The following is a 13032-nucleotide window of genomic DNA, read 5'->3' as shown; positions in this document are numbered from 1 at the left end:
TAATTGAATGTATGTGTGTACTGGGAGACTGAGAGGGAAGGAGAGCAATAAGATTTTTGAGCAAAGTTTGAAAACGATTGTATGGTATTATTTTTTAAAACTCCTACAATTCTGATATTCTAGGATTTTTTCCCAGGCCCAAGATCGAGATGGCAGAAAATGAACATCTCAGGCCTTGAGGCCTGGATCAGGAATTCATTTCCTATCATGAAATCTTTGTAATATGCATCTCAGGTCTTAAGAGAATTGCTGTCTCTGAAAAGCAGAAATAAGTGTTAGGTGTTTGCATTGTAAAAAAAAAATCTTAGTCTGAAATCCTTTAAACCCACTGTGGGTAGGCTAACAGCAGGAGGTTAAAAGTGACCAAAAGTTGCCAGGAAAGCTTTTTGGTTAAGTGCATTGGCTTACACAGCTCCTTAGGGCCAGTGTGTGGAAGCCCAGGCTAGGCTAGAGGACTGGGTCTTCACGTTCCCAGGTAGAATACCTAGATGCAGTTCCCTATTGTGTAGGTAAACCAAGTCAGGTGGCCCAAAGCTTTCTCCTTCCAAAATTGGCTGGGGTGTGCTACAGTTTCAGTGGTCCACAAGGAGGGTGGGCTAGGGGAGTGTTGGGGTCAGGGGGCATCAAGGCTTATAGGCTCTGACTGAGGTAAAGGGTCGTCCTCAGACAGGTTTGACAAGTCAGGAGAACAAGATCTCCTGGAAGCAACAAATCCTGCAACGAGGAAGCCTGATGTTACTCTCTTAACATTCACATGGTCTTATGCACCCATGTTGATCACACCCAGAAGCAGGAGTATCCATTTTTGCAAACCAAGTAAGCCTGCTGTGTGACTACTTCTCTGAGCCTTATCTATGCAGCTGTCTCTATACCAGCAGATATCCTTGGTAAACCAAGTAGTTCAGGGAAAAGGAGAACAAAGAGATTAGAAGGTTTCCTCATGCTGGAGGCCTCTTAAATAATCCTTACATTTCTGGTACCTGCTGAAATACTGGAAGATATTAGTACTTGCTATCATTTATCAAACCTTAGTGTCAGATATTGTGCCAAATGCTTTTATATGTGTTTTTGGTTGAAATTATTAGAATCCCCATTTAACAGCTGGTGAAAAAGATTCAGATTAAACAACTTGCCTAGGCTCACACAGCTTTTAAAATGCACAGTCAGGATTTGAACCCTGATGTGACTCCAAAGTGCTCTCTAGGACTTCAAAGCTCCAGTCCACCATATCCAAAAAGGCTAGTACTTGTTAGCTTAAGTTCAGAAATCAGGTGGCAAGATTCTGTGTTTGTCTTTGCTCATTTCTGCTTGTTTTGCCTTGGCAAGGTCCTCAGCCTTCTTATCTAACTCAACTCCATGAATATTCATCACCAAGTTGCAGGGAACTAATATGTATTGAATGCCTCCTGATTTCTAAGCGCTGTGCCAGGTGTTTTACATTATTAAATGTTAATGTTTTGTAAGGTATTTTGAACAATACCTGACACACAGTAGGTGCTACAGAGTATTTAAGTAAAATGAATAAAAACACAAAGTCTTAGAGAAATTTACAAGAACTCTGATGACAGATTGCCATTATTGAAATTCATTTTGTCAGCAGTTTTATGACTTGTGCAAGTTATATAATGTCTCTGAGCCTGTTTTCATTATTTGAAAAATGGAGAGAATTGTTACCTACATCAATGGGTTATTTTGAGGAATAAATGAAGCAATACATGAAGTACTTAAACATATATGAAGTACTAAAAACAGTGCCTGGCATGTAGTAAGTGCTCAGCATATGTTACGTATTATGTAATCCTCACAAAAACCCTGTGAGGTAGAAATACAAATATTCTATAGTTTTATAGTTGAAGAAACTTGAGGTTCCGTTGAGATCATTTGCTCTTAGTTGAGATGTGATTTGCCTCATTTTTTTTTAAATGGTGAAACTAGAATTTGCATCTAGGTCTCTAGGCAGTATTATTTCCACTGATCCTATAAACCATCTACCTGCCCTCCTTCCATCCCATGCCACATACATATACCTGAAAAAACTTACCTCCTCTAACTAGGAGTTTATAACCATTTATTCAAACCTGTGGATAAAAATCTATCTTCATTCCTCATTTGTTGCAGCACTCATGGATCACTTTCTGGCCTGGGGCTGATGGGAATAAAAGATGAAGAGGAAAGCACCCCAAATACATCGTCGTGAGTCCACTTTCCATGTGCCATTTCTTATCCCTCACATGCAATGGCATAGAATAGTCTAGCTGTAGCCTCTCCAGAGTCTGCCAGGCCTCTCCATCCAACAGACAGCTCTTATGCAAACTTGGTGTCCACACTAAGGAATCTAGTTCATTTAGATAGCATGTACACATTTTCAATAAATGCCTAAAATTCAAGCATTCCTCATCTTGCAAGAGGGTGAGGGAAGGAAACCAGTTTACTTTCTTTGGGTCAGGGGATTTATGTACACAGGTGCTGTAGCAGGTGCTCATTCCATGTAGCAATCCTACTAAAAATGGCATATTATAGATGAGGAAACTGGGAGGAGTGACTTCTGTGGAGAAAACCTTGCCATTATGTAATTTTTCGAAGTTGTAATATCTGCAAAGCAGACTGTTTTCTCACTGATAGCTTTTATAAAATTAAAGGGAAAAAACAGACTGAACTAGAAATCTGACAGGTCCACCAAATAGAAGACAATGGAAGGGTCTTTCAACTTTCTACCAACATTGGAAACCCATTTTCAATTCCACCCTTAGGATGCCTTTTTCCCTTCAAAATGAGGCTGCAGTGTCCCCATCACCAGAGCTTCCCCTTAAAACTGGATGCTTCAAATTCTGATTTTTATTCAACTCTCAAACTGGTAACATTCTATGTGAGGTGCAAGCAAACTAATTCCAAAACTGGGTAGAGGTAGTGGCTGCCCTCTAGAAAAGATGAACTAATCTGGCATAGCGAAAAACCTTTTAAATGTCTCTATATACTGATCCCATAATTCTACTTATAAAACATTATCAAAAGTGATAGTTTCACTCAAACATGTATGAAGGAGTTATCACAGGTGTATTAAAATGAAATTCTAGGTACCCATTTTTAAAAACTGTTTGTATATTATGTAAATTTCTACCAGAGATCTGCCAAAGGCAGTAGAGCTCTGGACCCAGACTGGCCTGCTTTGAATCCCAGCTTTCCTACTTATTGTGTGAACATCAATAAATTACTTAAATAGGATTGTCCTGAAGATAAACAAGATTATGCATTCATAGTACTGTATACATAATAGTCCTGAAATGTTGGCTATATTGTGTGCTGTATGAAGAGAGGAGAGGGTTACAGAATAGTATTATTTGAACCCTGTTTGTAGAGAAAAAAACAAAATTATGTGTAGGCTTGGAAAAAAACCTATAGGGCTATATGCCAAAATATTAATAGTATTTATCTCTGACTAGTGGGATTGACAAGTTAGTTTTTAACCAAATACTTTGTGGGGGTAGGAATTTTTTTTCTTTTAATCATTCAACATATATTGCTTATATAATCAGGAAAAAAAATTAACTCTCAAGCTGGGCATCTGAGGCAGTGTTTAATCCTTTAAATATAGCTTTCTCCAAGACCTGGCCTTACTATGTCGAAGTTGGGAACCAGGAGCCAGAACTGAAAAGCTTAATTTGGGATCTGCAACTTGAAGCCCCCTCCTGAGAAGGAAAGTTCCCCAGGTATACTGCCAACCTCACCTGCTAGGACCCGAATAAAGCCAGCTCTTCTGTGTTGACAGGAGAGCTGTCCTGGGACTTTGTCAGTTACACTTCACTGTTTAACCTTTGGCCTATGGCAGTTCCTACCAAGACCCATCTTTCCAATTCTCAGTTTTCCATGGAGCAGCTTGAAACCAACAGTGTTGCTGGATATCTTCCCACTCTCGCTGAGCTCCAAAACTTTGGGAGCTTGCCCACTGTTCATCTCTTATGAGACATTGTAGAGTAAGTACCTGCCTTTGGATACACAGTACTGGATTGGAACTTCAGCTCTGCTCCTGGGTATTCTAGGGCAAGTCAGCTTCATTTAGTCCATTTCCTCAGCTTTATAAAATGAGAAAATACCTATTTTTGAGGATTATTTTGAGAATTCAAAGAACTAGTTTATGGAAAATGACAGAATACTAGGCTGTGCATGTATAAAGTGAGCCTCAATTTTCTCACCTTGAAAATGGAAAGATTAAGTACCTATTTCATAAAGCTATGAAGATTAGAGAAAGCCTAGATTGAGTTCAATAAATAATTTTACTGAGTCATCTTCCAAATGCAGGATCACAGGCAGATTAGGCTCTCTGTGCCAAGAGCTTTCCCCTTGCTGTTGGGGTAATAGGCAAGGCCAGTTCCTTCTCCTGGATTGGTGGGGATGGAGGTTTCCCCATGGACCCTCACCCTCAGAAGTTTGCAGAGATTGGGCCCTGGACCAAAAGGCCTCTGAGGCTTCAGTCTGCACACTCTGTTCTTTCGGCGGATGCTCCCACCTTTTGGAAGCCAAAACTGCCAAGTTGGCCTCTTGCAAAACACGCATTCCATTCATAAGTGCGTTTGTGCATTTTTCCTCCCACACCCTTTTAGGCTGCCAAGGCAGCTGCTGGAGAAGCAGCGTCTCCTTTTTCAGGGGTGGGAGGGGGGATCCCATGGTTTTTAATATTATACTTGGCTTAGGGTTGTAATGCATTTACTACCATTTCCTGGCCTCTCCCCACATGCAGGGGTTAATTCAGGCCCTCAGCCAAGTTGGTTTTCATTTCCTTTTGTCCTCCTTTTTGTAAATAATCTTTTTCCTATTATAAAAGCTCATTAATGGAAATTTGAAATATCCAGAAAAAAATCACATCTATTCCCAACACCCAGAGTCAGTGACTGCCAATGTTTTAAAATCGTCTGTTGAACTTCCTCCGTAAGTTTTTAATAGCTGCATAATATTCCAATATGGTGATGGGCCATAATGTCTAAAACAATCCCCTATTGTTCACATTAAAGTTGCTCCCAAATGGTTCTGCCAATTGTAGCCTTGCACATACATCTTTGCCAGGTAATACTACTTTAGGAAAAATTCCTAGAAGTTAAATTATTGGGTGAAAAGGCGTGAATACTAAAGGCTTTTTAACTCCAAAACGTTTTTTACTGTTAGCATAAATTTGTTTCAAATCTTTGCCAATTCAGTAGGCTAAGATTTTCATTCTAGATTTAATTTCTATTTATTTGAATGCCCTTTAGATTGGCATTCAACTTTTTATCCAAAAGCTTTTTTGGCCAACTGTTTAGTTATTTTTCTTCAGTGAGTTGTGTTGTCCTTATCCTTTGCCCATTTTCAATTGGGAAGCTTAAGTATTTTTCCATACTGAATTTTTCAGTGTTCCTTATGGATTATGTATAGTGTCAACAATTACTGCAAGCGTTTCTAGTGTGCCTATTTTATTTTATCTAAGTTTTAGAAGTTTATTCTTCTTTAATCTGCTGATATATTGCTGCCATGTTCCACTAGCATCCCTAAAGCAAATGACTGAATCAAGGCCATAACATTGCATAGGAAGGTTAACCCAAGTAGAAGCCTTATGGCTTTCTTAGCACTGGGCATTCTCAGAAGTCAAAGAAAAGGAAGGGTAATGTAGAGGTTAGCCAGGATTCCTTGCCTCTCCTTCCTAAGCAACCCAACCCTTTTGGACATAGGTAGGAACCCACAGTGGAGGGTGACTTCCAGTACCAGCCAGCCATGTGCTTCTGGCAACTGGGTTTGAAAGGTAAGAAGCAGCCAGTGCTAGTGACTCTTTCACGGTCCTCTAGACCCTCAGCACTTTCTTTCTAATAAAAGCCAGCTCCACATCAGTTAAGCTCTACTGATAATTGTGTGAAGTTGCTTGCCCCTCCCTCATCTAATTTAAAATTGGGTTTAAGGTGTAAATAATGCATTTAGCACTGTGACATGCTTTGAATAGCCCTGGGCTCTACAAAAATCAGTATCCTCCACTTTGTCATTCCTCAAACTTTTTTGCGAGGCCCTGACCAGGCTTGGTAGCTCACAGTGGTCAAACAATGGACACTAGACCAAGAGCAAATTGGAGTATATGTTTTGGGGGTACACTTTTTAAGTAAGAAAAAGTCAATGCCTAGATTTCCTTCCAGCCCCCATCTGATGCTGCTCTTGGCATAAGGAAGGGAAAAGAAAAAATTCCAATTCACTGAAGAACTCAAAAACCTCTTCCTAACTAGAGTGAGGATACCCCTATGACTCCTAAGTGCTTTCCAACTGAAATGAAAAATCAAATCACATCTAATTCCACCACTGTTGTATTTTTAGAAGATGCCAATGAGTAAGATGGTCAGTCAGTAGCTTTCTTACAATGACTAGACAGAACATGCAGTGGAAGGAAGCTAAGCGTCATAAATGGTCTACCATAATCAGACTTCCAGAATGTAAGAGCCAGATGGAGCCATCAGGGAACGTGGAGTCCATCCTTCCCAACCATGCATCCCCCACTACCATTTGACACAGACCCTCCAAGAAGGGCAGTAACTTGTGAAAGCTCACTGGTAACCATGCCAACCCCTTCTCCCATTCTCTGGAACCCCTGCTTTACTCACCTGACATCTTTTTGGAGAATCTTAAGAGTAATGATTGAGCACTTCTGTGTCTTAGGTGCTTTGTAAAGACTTTCTTTTAAATTCTAACACTCTTGGATGGAAGAAACATTCTCTTAATATTAGAAATGAGTAAAAGGAAACTCAGGTTCACTTACTTGCCAAAGGTCACACAGCAGTGGCATTTGACAGTCCCAATACCAGGTTCAGCTCATCAATCTTTTGCCTTAAGCACCGCCAACCTGAAAGATCTAGGAACTATCCATTTAACAATGCTCAAATTCAATTTTTATTCCTCATGGAAATCCACATCAATTGCTTAGGTAAGAATAACTTAGGCACTGGCCCTGTGAGAACTTGTTGCTCTTTGCCTAGACGTACTAGGACCCCAAAGGCAATCCCATTAACCTTGGTGATGAAAACCCATGTTTGGAGTCTGGAATATTTTCCAAAGCATAAGAATGACTATCCAAGATGGTCAGAGGTGCATAAATCTCACCCAGGAATAAAGTCACTGCTTCTTTTGCAGAAATGTCAACAGTCAAGTAAACAAATTTATTAAATCCAACAGCAGATAACCTTCCAAATAAAAAAACATCAAAATAAGGTAGACATCAAAGACAAAAATGTGTGTAACAAGTTAATAAAAATATTCAAGGGGCCATTTGGAGAGTGCAACAATGCAGAGAATACAAACAAAAGTATTGACTTTTGTCAACAAAGTTTGTACAACCTCAAGAAATGGACACACTTGTCACAAACCAAGAGGGATCCACAAAGGTGGAGGGTCACGTGAGCAGTGGACTCATCACCTCAGCGGATTAAGGCAGGGTAATCTGTAGGATCCATTCATCCAAGCCCCCTTTGCCTATTGCTTCAAATTCCCCTTTGAGACCTAGAATTATATTCATTAGTGCAACAGGTCAGAGCAATTAATCACAGACTAATCACAGGAGGCTAGGGACCAGGGTCAGAGGGAAGACACTTCTCCCAAAGCAAATTAGTGTATGTGCTGGGGAGGATAGAAACAGCAGCTGCTGAATGGCTTCCTTTGGCAGTATCCAAGATTTGTGTTGCAAGTGGTGGGTAGGGCAAGTTGATGGGAGAATTAGGTTATCTGTGAGTGAGGACTTGGTTTTCAAGAAGAGGAATAAGGACGTGATGCCCCAGCACCTGAATCAGAAGCAGACCCTGATGGTTACTCAAATCTACTCAAGACCATCTTAGCTTCTGCAATGAGTGCTCAAATGTCAACTTTCTTCTTTCAAAAAGGGAAAAATAAACTGATCCTCACTGAAACATAGTAAGTGTACGTTAAACTGGACATTTGGTGTAACTACAGCTGAAGAAGGGTGGGAATACCCTCTTTATGACTTAGAGAACAGATTGTGGAATAAGAGGAGGGTCAATATGGCAGGTCCTCAAATGAGTTCCAATTAACACACATAAACAGTATAAAGTCATCATTGTCCTTTCAGCCATTTAAACAAGATGCTGCTGGACTTCCCTAAGGAAGACCTTTGTCAGTTACCAAATGTTCAAGTCATCACTAACCAAATATAACAGAGATAGGAAAATTGGCAAAGCAGGCAACTAAGGGGGAAAAAAAACAAAAACATGCAAAATAGCAGCATCAGCTTCCTTCCAGCCCTTACCTTATAATTGGGTCTACCTTTGGGCTTCCTGCACTGAAGACCTAACTATGCAAACCAAACACAGTCCTAATACAGAACTGTTTCGGGTTTTAAACACTTAAGAGGAGTCCTTATCCCAGTAACTTCCCACCAGTGCTTGCTACAATTTGGCATTGTACTTAAGGCCATCAAAATTGACTGTGGGTCGTAGCCTCCAGCACCCAGAACTGAATTTTGACACTAGCCCCTAGATCAGTACAGTTCAGAGACCAGATTGCACCTTCCTTGGGGTAGCTTAATATTGAAAACACTCCCTGAACATTCTCAATGGGATCTCCCTGAGCCTACTTAGCTGAAATTTGGATCTTTACCCAGCTCTAGATTTTTCTTCCTCATCAGAAGGGTTGGTACAAGATCTTGGACCCAATTCATATGCAGGCATATCTGGAAGTATGAGGGAAGAGCTGCTGAGGCAACCACCTGAAGAAGAGCAAAGTGTCATCATAGGAGGTGGGATTAAAACAAATACATTCAAATTTGGCAGGGAAGTAGAAAGGAACAATTCAGTGAAGCAATGTTTTACCTCAAACCAGCTTCCCAATAAACTGCTAAAGAAACACCACAAAAGCTCACCAACAGCCATTTGCCAAAAAACAAGCAGTTTCCCAAAACACTTAATTCAGTGTTGCTGTCACCCTCAGATGTTGCTGACTTAAAATGGCATCCACATCCTGCCCCTCCACACTACCCTGGTATTACATCATTAAAGGGAAGGCTGCACAGGCTTACCTGATGGGCATGCATTTGGCCTCTTCCAAAGAAGTACTGCTCACAAAGCAATAAACCTATTTCTAGGTTAGAGGAAAAGGGACTTTTCATTTGGCAGAAGTTTAACTGCAAACCCTACACACCTCACCTTGGATCCCTCTGCAGAAAAACTGCATTTCCCATGGTCCTGAAAAAAGTCAAGCATTGGCTCAGAGCTACTACTTGAATTCCTTGCTGAACACCAGGGACTCAACACTGAAAGGAACAGTAGGTCCTTCCCTGACTCCCTTTTCTGGCTTCTCATTTGCATCTTTGTGACACATGGATCATTCAAAATAAATTAAAAAAAAAACTTAATGGCTCCTTTGGGGAGATTTAAAAAAAAACTAAATAGTTAATTAAAACAAAATTCACTTAGCATATAGTAAACCTAATGCATGGAATGCCCTCTTAATAGGCTGGGGAAGGTTTTTTTTTTTATTTTATTTTATTTGTTTTTTTTTTGGAAATCAAATTCCAAGTACATTCTCTACGTCAACTTTAGAGAAACACTGACTGCAGAAACTTCTTAAATCATCTTTGTAAAGATGGGAGCCCAACGCCATAAGAATACAAAAAAAGAACTCAAAATGAACAGTTCCTACCCAGGCTGAGAAATATATGGGGGGGGGGGGGCAGTTAGGAGATAAAACTCCAAACGTTTGACAGACAAACTCTCATTACTTCGAGAGTATAAATATTTTTATAAGTTTTTATTTAAAAGATTCCCTTTTCAATCTGTTCCAAAGTTTTTGGAAGCTGAACTGTACAAGTTCCTGCCACCCGCCCTTCCAGTACAGGTTTTTAAGGACATTTTCTTAAATGGAAAAATAACAGGACCCTCTACTGAAAACAGGTAGGATCAGAGTCAGTTTAATCCCTGTGTGGCAGTTTGGTCAAAGCTGGCCTTACAGAGCAAGTGTGTATGTGGAGGAATTTGGGGCACTGGACCCTCCTCCTTGTGAGCAAAGGGCTAAAAAATTCATCTTTAGTGAAAATGGTCCAAATTCAGATTCCAAAGCCTCCTTCATTGTGATGTTCCCTGGCACTCTTCTTAAACTTTATATATATTGAAGGCAGTTTTCTCTTTATGGCCAGTTTTAGCAGGCAAAAAAACAAAACAAACAAAAAACACAAACCAAAGAATATAGATGCATATATGTGTATATATATATATTTTATATAGGTAAAATATATACCTATTTTATATATGTATATATACATACTTGGGGGTGGGGAAGGAGAATTGTGTAAACCTAAACTGTCATCACATTACCCCAAATGAGCCTGACGTTAACAAAAAAGATAATAAATAACTCCTGGGGGTTAAGTGACAACGTGGGTGCAGCAAGAAGGAAAAGGGCACAACGTTTAACTATTAAATACACTTCTATATTTGTTTGGCAGAGTTCAGGCCAGCCCCAGGCTTCTGCACTTGCCAGACAAGTAAGCTGATGATTCACAAAGAAGAAAAAAAAAATTAATAATTCAAGCAGAGCTCCATACCACAGTTTTCCTTCAAGTTGGCCGGCTGGCACACTCACTTTTTCCAACCACCAAGAACAGAAACTTTGGCTCCAAGACAAAAAAAAAAAAAAAAAAAAAGTATTTCCACTTACAACATGAAAATACAGAAACTTCATCAAAGAAAGAAAACTATCAAAGAAGTCTACTTCCAGCAAAACTGAGGTAGCACTGCTTTCTCTGCATTCAATGCTTAAGTGGTTCTCAGTACAATGTGTTTTTTTAAAAAACCTGCTCACTTGACTGACAGGTGCAGCATGTTGATGGATAAACTCAACATGAAATGCAATAGGTCAAAGAAGGAAAGAGCAAGAAGTGAGGGGGAAATAAGGGTCTCGCATAAATTAGCTTAAAAGAGGGTTGTCACCAGACTACAAGTGCTCTCAGCTGGCCTCAGCTCTCCAAGAGCTTCAAATCGTCTGGGAATTAATGCAATGTGGTTAACAGTTAACACTGCTATTCAACTCTGTGTAAATCTTTAAAAATAATTATTACAACCTAAATTCAACCATGTAAACAGCACTACACACAGTACAGACCTGCCCTGAAAAACAGAATATGCAAAACTGAGATCTGGCACTGTATCATTTTGTAATGTTAATTCAACTTAACCATCCCATCCCCCCCCTTCTCTATGCCCTCCCCCACAAAAAAAAAATTGAATTTGTGCAAGAAATGGCAGGCTTATTCTATCTGAAGGCTTCAAAAAAAGATACACAACATGTAGCCAGGTTCAAATATTTTGGGGGACCCCCCCAAAAAAGAAATAACCAAAATAACCAAAAAATGAAGAAAGTGCCTAAAACATGATACAGCATTTTAGAGCCCTTTCAGATACAAGGCAGAGAAAGGTGTAAAGTAGAAAATATCCGGATCTTCAGTAATTCCCAAAAAGTTCATTTCCTCAGTTGGCTGCAGGGCAGCGGGCAGATCCTTGCTGCTGCTCCTGGAGGGGAGCCACTAAGTCTGCTCCTCGGGACACAAGCCCTCGGGCCCTGAGCTGAGCACACCTCTCCCTTCTCCTTCTCTTTTCCTTCGCTCCATTTCCCACTCCACAAAGGTATCGAAGAGACTTGGCCAGGCCTCGTCTTCACTGTAATTGCTGAGGTCGGGGCCGATCACCTGAGTGAAGTTAAGGAACATGTTCCAAGTGTCCCGGGAGATGCCCTTGATCCCCGAGGGGTTCTCTGTTAAGAAGTTTAGCCACTGGTCCAACACTGGAGGATTGTTCTGGGTAAAGACTAGTTTCCACAGGGCAATGGCTATTTCCCGATGCAGTGACCGCTGCCCCTCTTCGGAGTCCAGGCCAAACTGAAATGTAAACCGGTAGAGATCTTTGAATTTATCCTCTTGTTTGGCTTCCATTAAGAGGCTAGGGAACCGTGCACAGATCCCATCAATGCTGTCTGCACTTATTGCTTTGCAGCCATCAAAAAACTCCTTCCTGCAACAGGAAGAAGGATGGGGCATGGTTAGTAAGGATTATAACTGATACCATTTACTAAGAGGCAATGTATACAGTGCTCAAGAGTCTGGTTTGGGAGCTGGTCGGCTTAGATTTGAATTCTAGCTTCTCCATTAATTAGTCCTGTTTCCTTATCTGTCAAATGGCAAAACTAAAAGCTCACTTCATAGTATTTTGGAGAGGACTAAACAAATTAACACTAAGTCTTTCAACAGTACGCAGCACCTGGTAGGTGGCAATAATGGTTCATTCATTTACTCAACCATCCTTCCAGAGCTGGGGCTAAACTCAAGTTTCCTGCTTCGGGCTCCATGTCCCCATTCTTCAGTAGTGATTAAGCTACAGGCTCCTGCTCCCCCCAGATGGGGAAGTCTTCTGGTTTCCCTTTTGATTCTTGACCCGTTGTTTGTTTTTATTGTATTTTTGGTGACTGCTGAAGGAGTTTTATGGAGCCAAAGATTCTGGATGAACCTGGCTGGGTAAATCTGTCACCAGTGACCACAGTTCTCTGTTATTTAAAAACAAACAAACAAACAAACCACTATGTATGTATGTATGTTGAATACTATTAACACTTTCTGCTGTCACGCTGCTCATTACACAGGGGGGATGAGGCTTGGAGGGTACCCTACCCTGGGGAACCTACACTACAGCTTTGAGGCTAGGTCTCAAAGTCAGTTCTTTCACTCATCACCTAGTGCTTGGCAAATCACACCTTGGAGGAATCCTGTCCTCCCTCCCCCACAACCAACCTCCTCAGGACACATGGCCATGGCGATGTGGACCTCTACTGCTCAGTAACTGGGGCCAGTTGTCCTGGATGAGGGTGGTGTGCTAAGGACTAGCAAATGCAAAAGGAAAAATGGCTTCACAGGTACCAACACCAGAGGCACTCGTGATAATGGCACTCATGGCACCTGGCACACAATAAGTGCACAGTAAAAACTGATGGAGGGAGGTAAATGTCAGGGAATGAAACAAAAAGAAGCTCTGAAAC

General features: G+C 40.8%; 2 protein-coding genes across 15 annotated transcripts in view; one reads left to right on the top strand and one right to left on the bottom strand.

Moving 5' to 3' along the window:
- The window catches only part of REXO5 (RNA exonuclease 5), a 68671-nt gene that overhangs the window by 47282 nt on the left and 8357 nt on the right, over positions 1–13032 (top strand). For 4 of the 13 annotated variants that reach the window (XM_037814655.1, XM_037814659.1, XM_037814658.1 and 1 more), the window contains 2 exons: positions 2119–2193; positions 3593–7961. In XM_037814655.1, coding sequence (XP_037670583.1) covers positions 2119–2193; positions 3593–3677 — 160 coding nt within the window. In that variant the 3' untranslated portion in view covers positions 3678–7961. Of the gene's footprint in view, positions 1–2118; positions 3551–3592; positions 7962–10453; positions 10652–13032 lie in introns of those variants that run through there. The other 9 variants (XR_005213616.1, XM_037814657.1, XR_005213615.1 and 6 more) reach the window with 8 other exon arrangements.
- Positions 11220–13032, bottom strand: part of DCUN1D3 (defective in cullin neddylation 1 domain containing 3) — a 40280-nt gene continuing 38467 nt past the window's right edge. For both annotated transcript variants that reach the window (XM_037814676.1, XM_037814675.1), the window contains exon 3: positions 11220–12014. In XM_037814676.1, the coding sequence (XP_037670604.1) occupies positions 11531–12014 (484 nt within the window). In that variant the 3' untranslated portion in view covers positions 11220–11530. The remainder of the gene's footprint in view (positions 12015–13032) is intronic.

Source organism: Choloepus didactylus, chromosome 21, assembly GCF_015220235.1.
Source record: "Choloepus didactylus isolate mChoDid1 chromosome 21, mChoDid1.pri, whole genome shotgun sequence".
Classification (NCBI taxonomy): Eukaryota; Metazoa; Chordata; class Mammalia; order Pilosa; family Megalonychidae; genus Choloepus; species Choloepus didactylus.
Note: the sequence above shows the minus strand (reverse complement) of the source record. Positions and strands in the feature narration are given on the sequence as shown.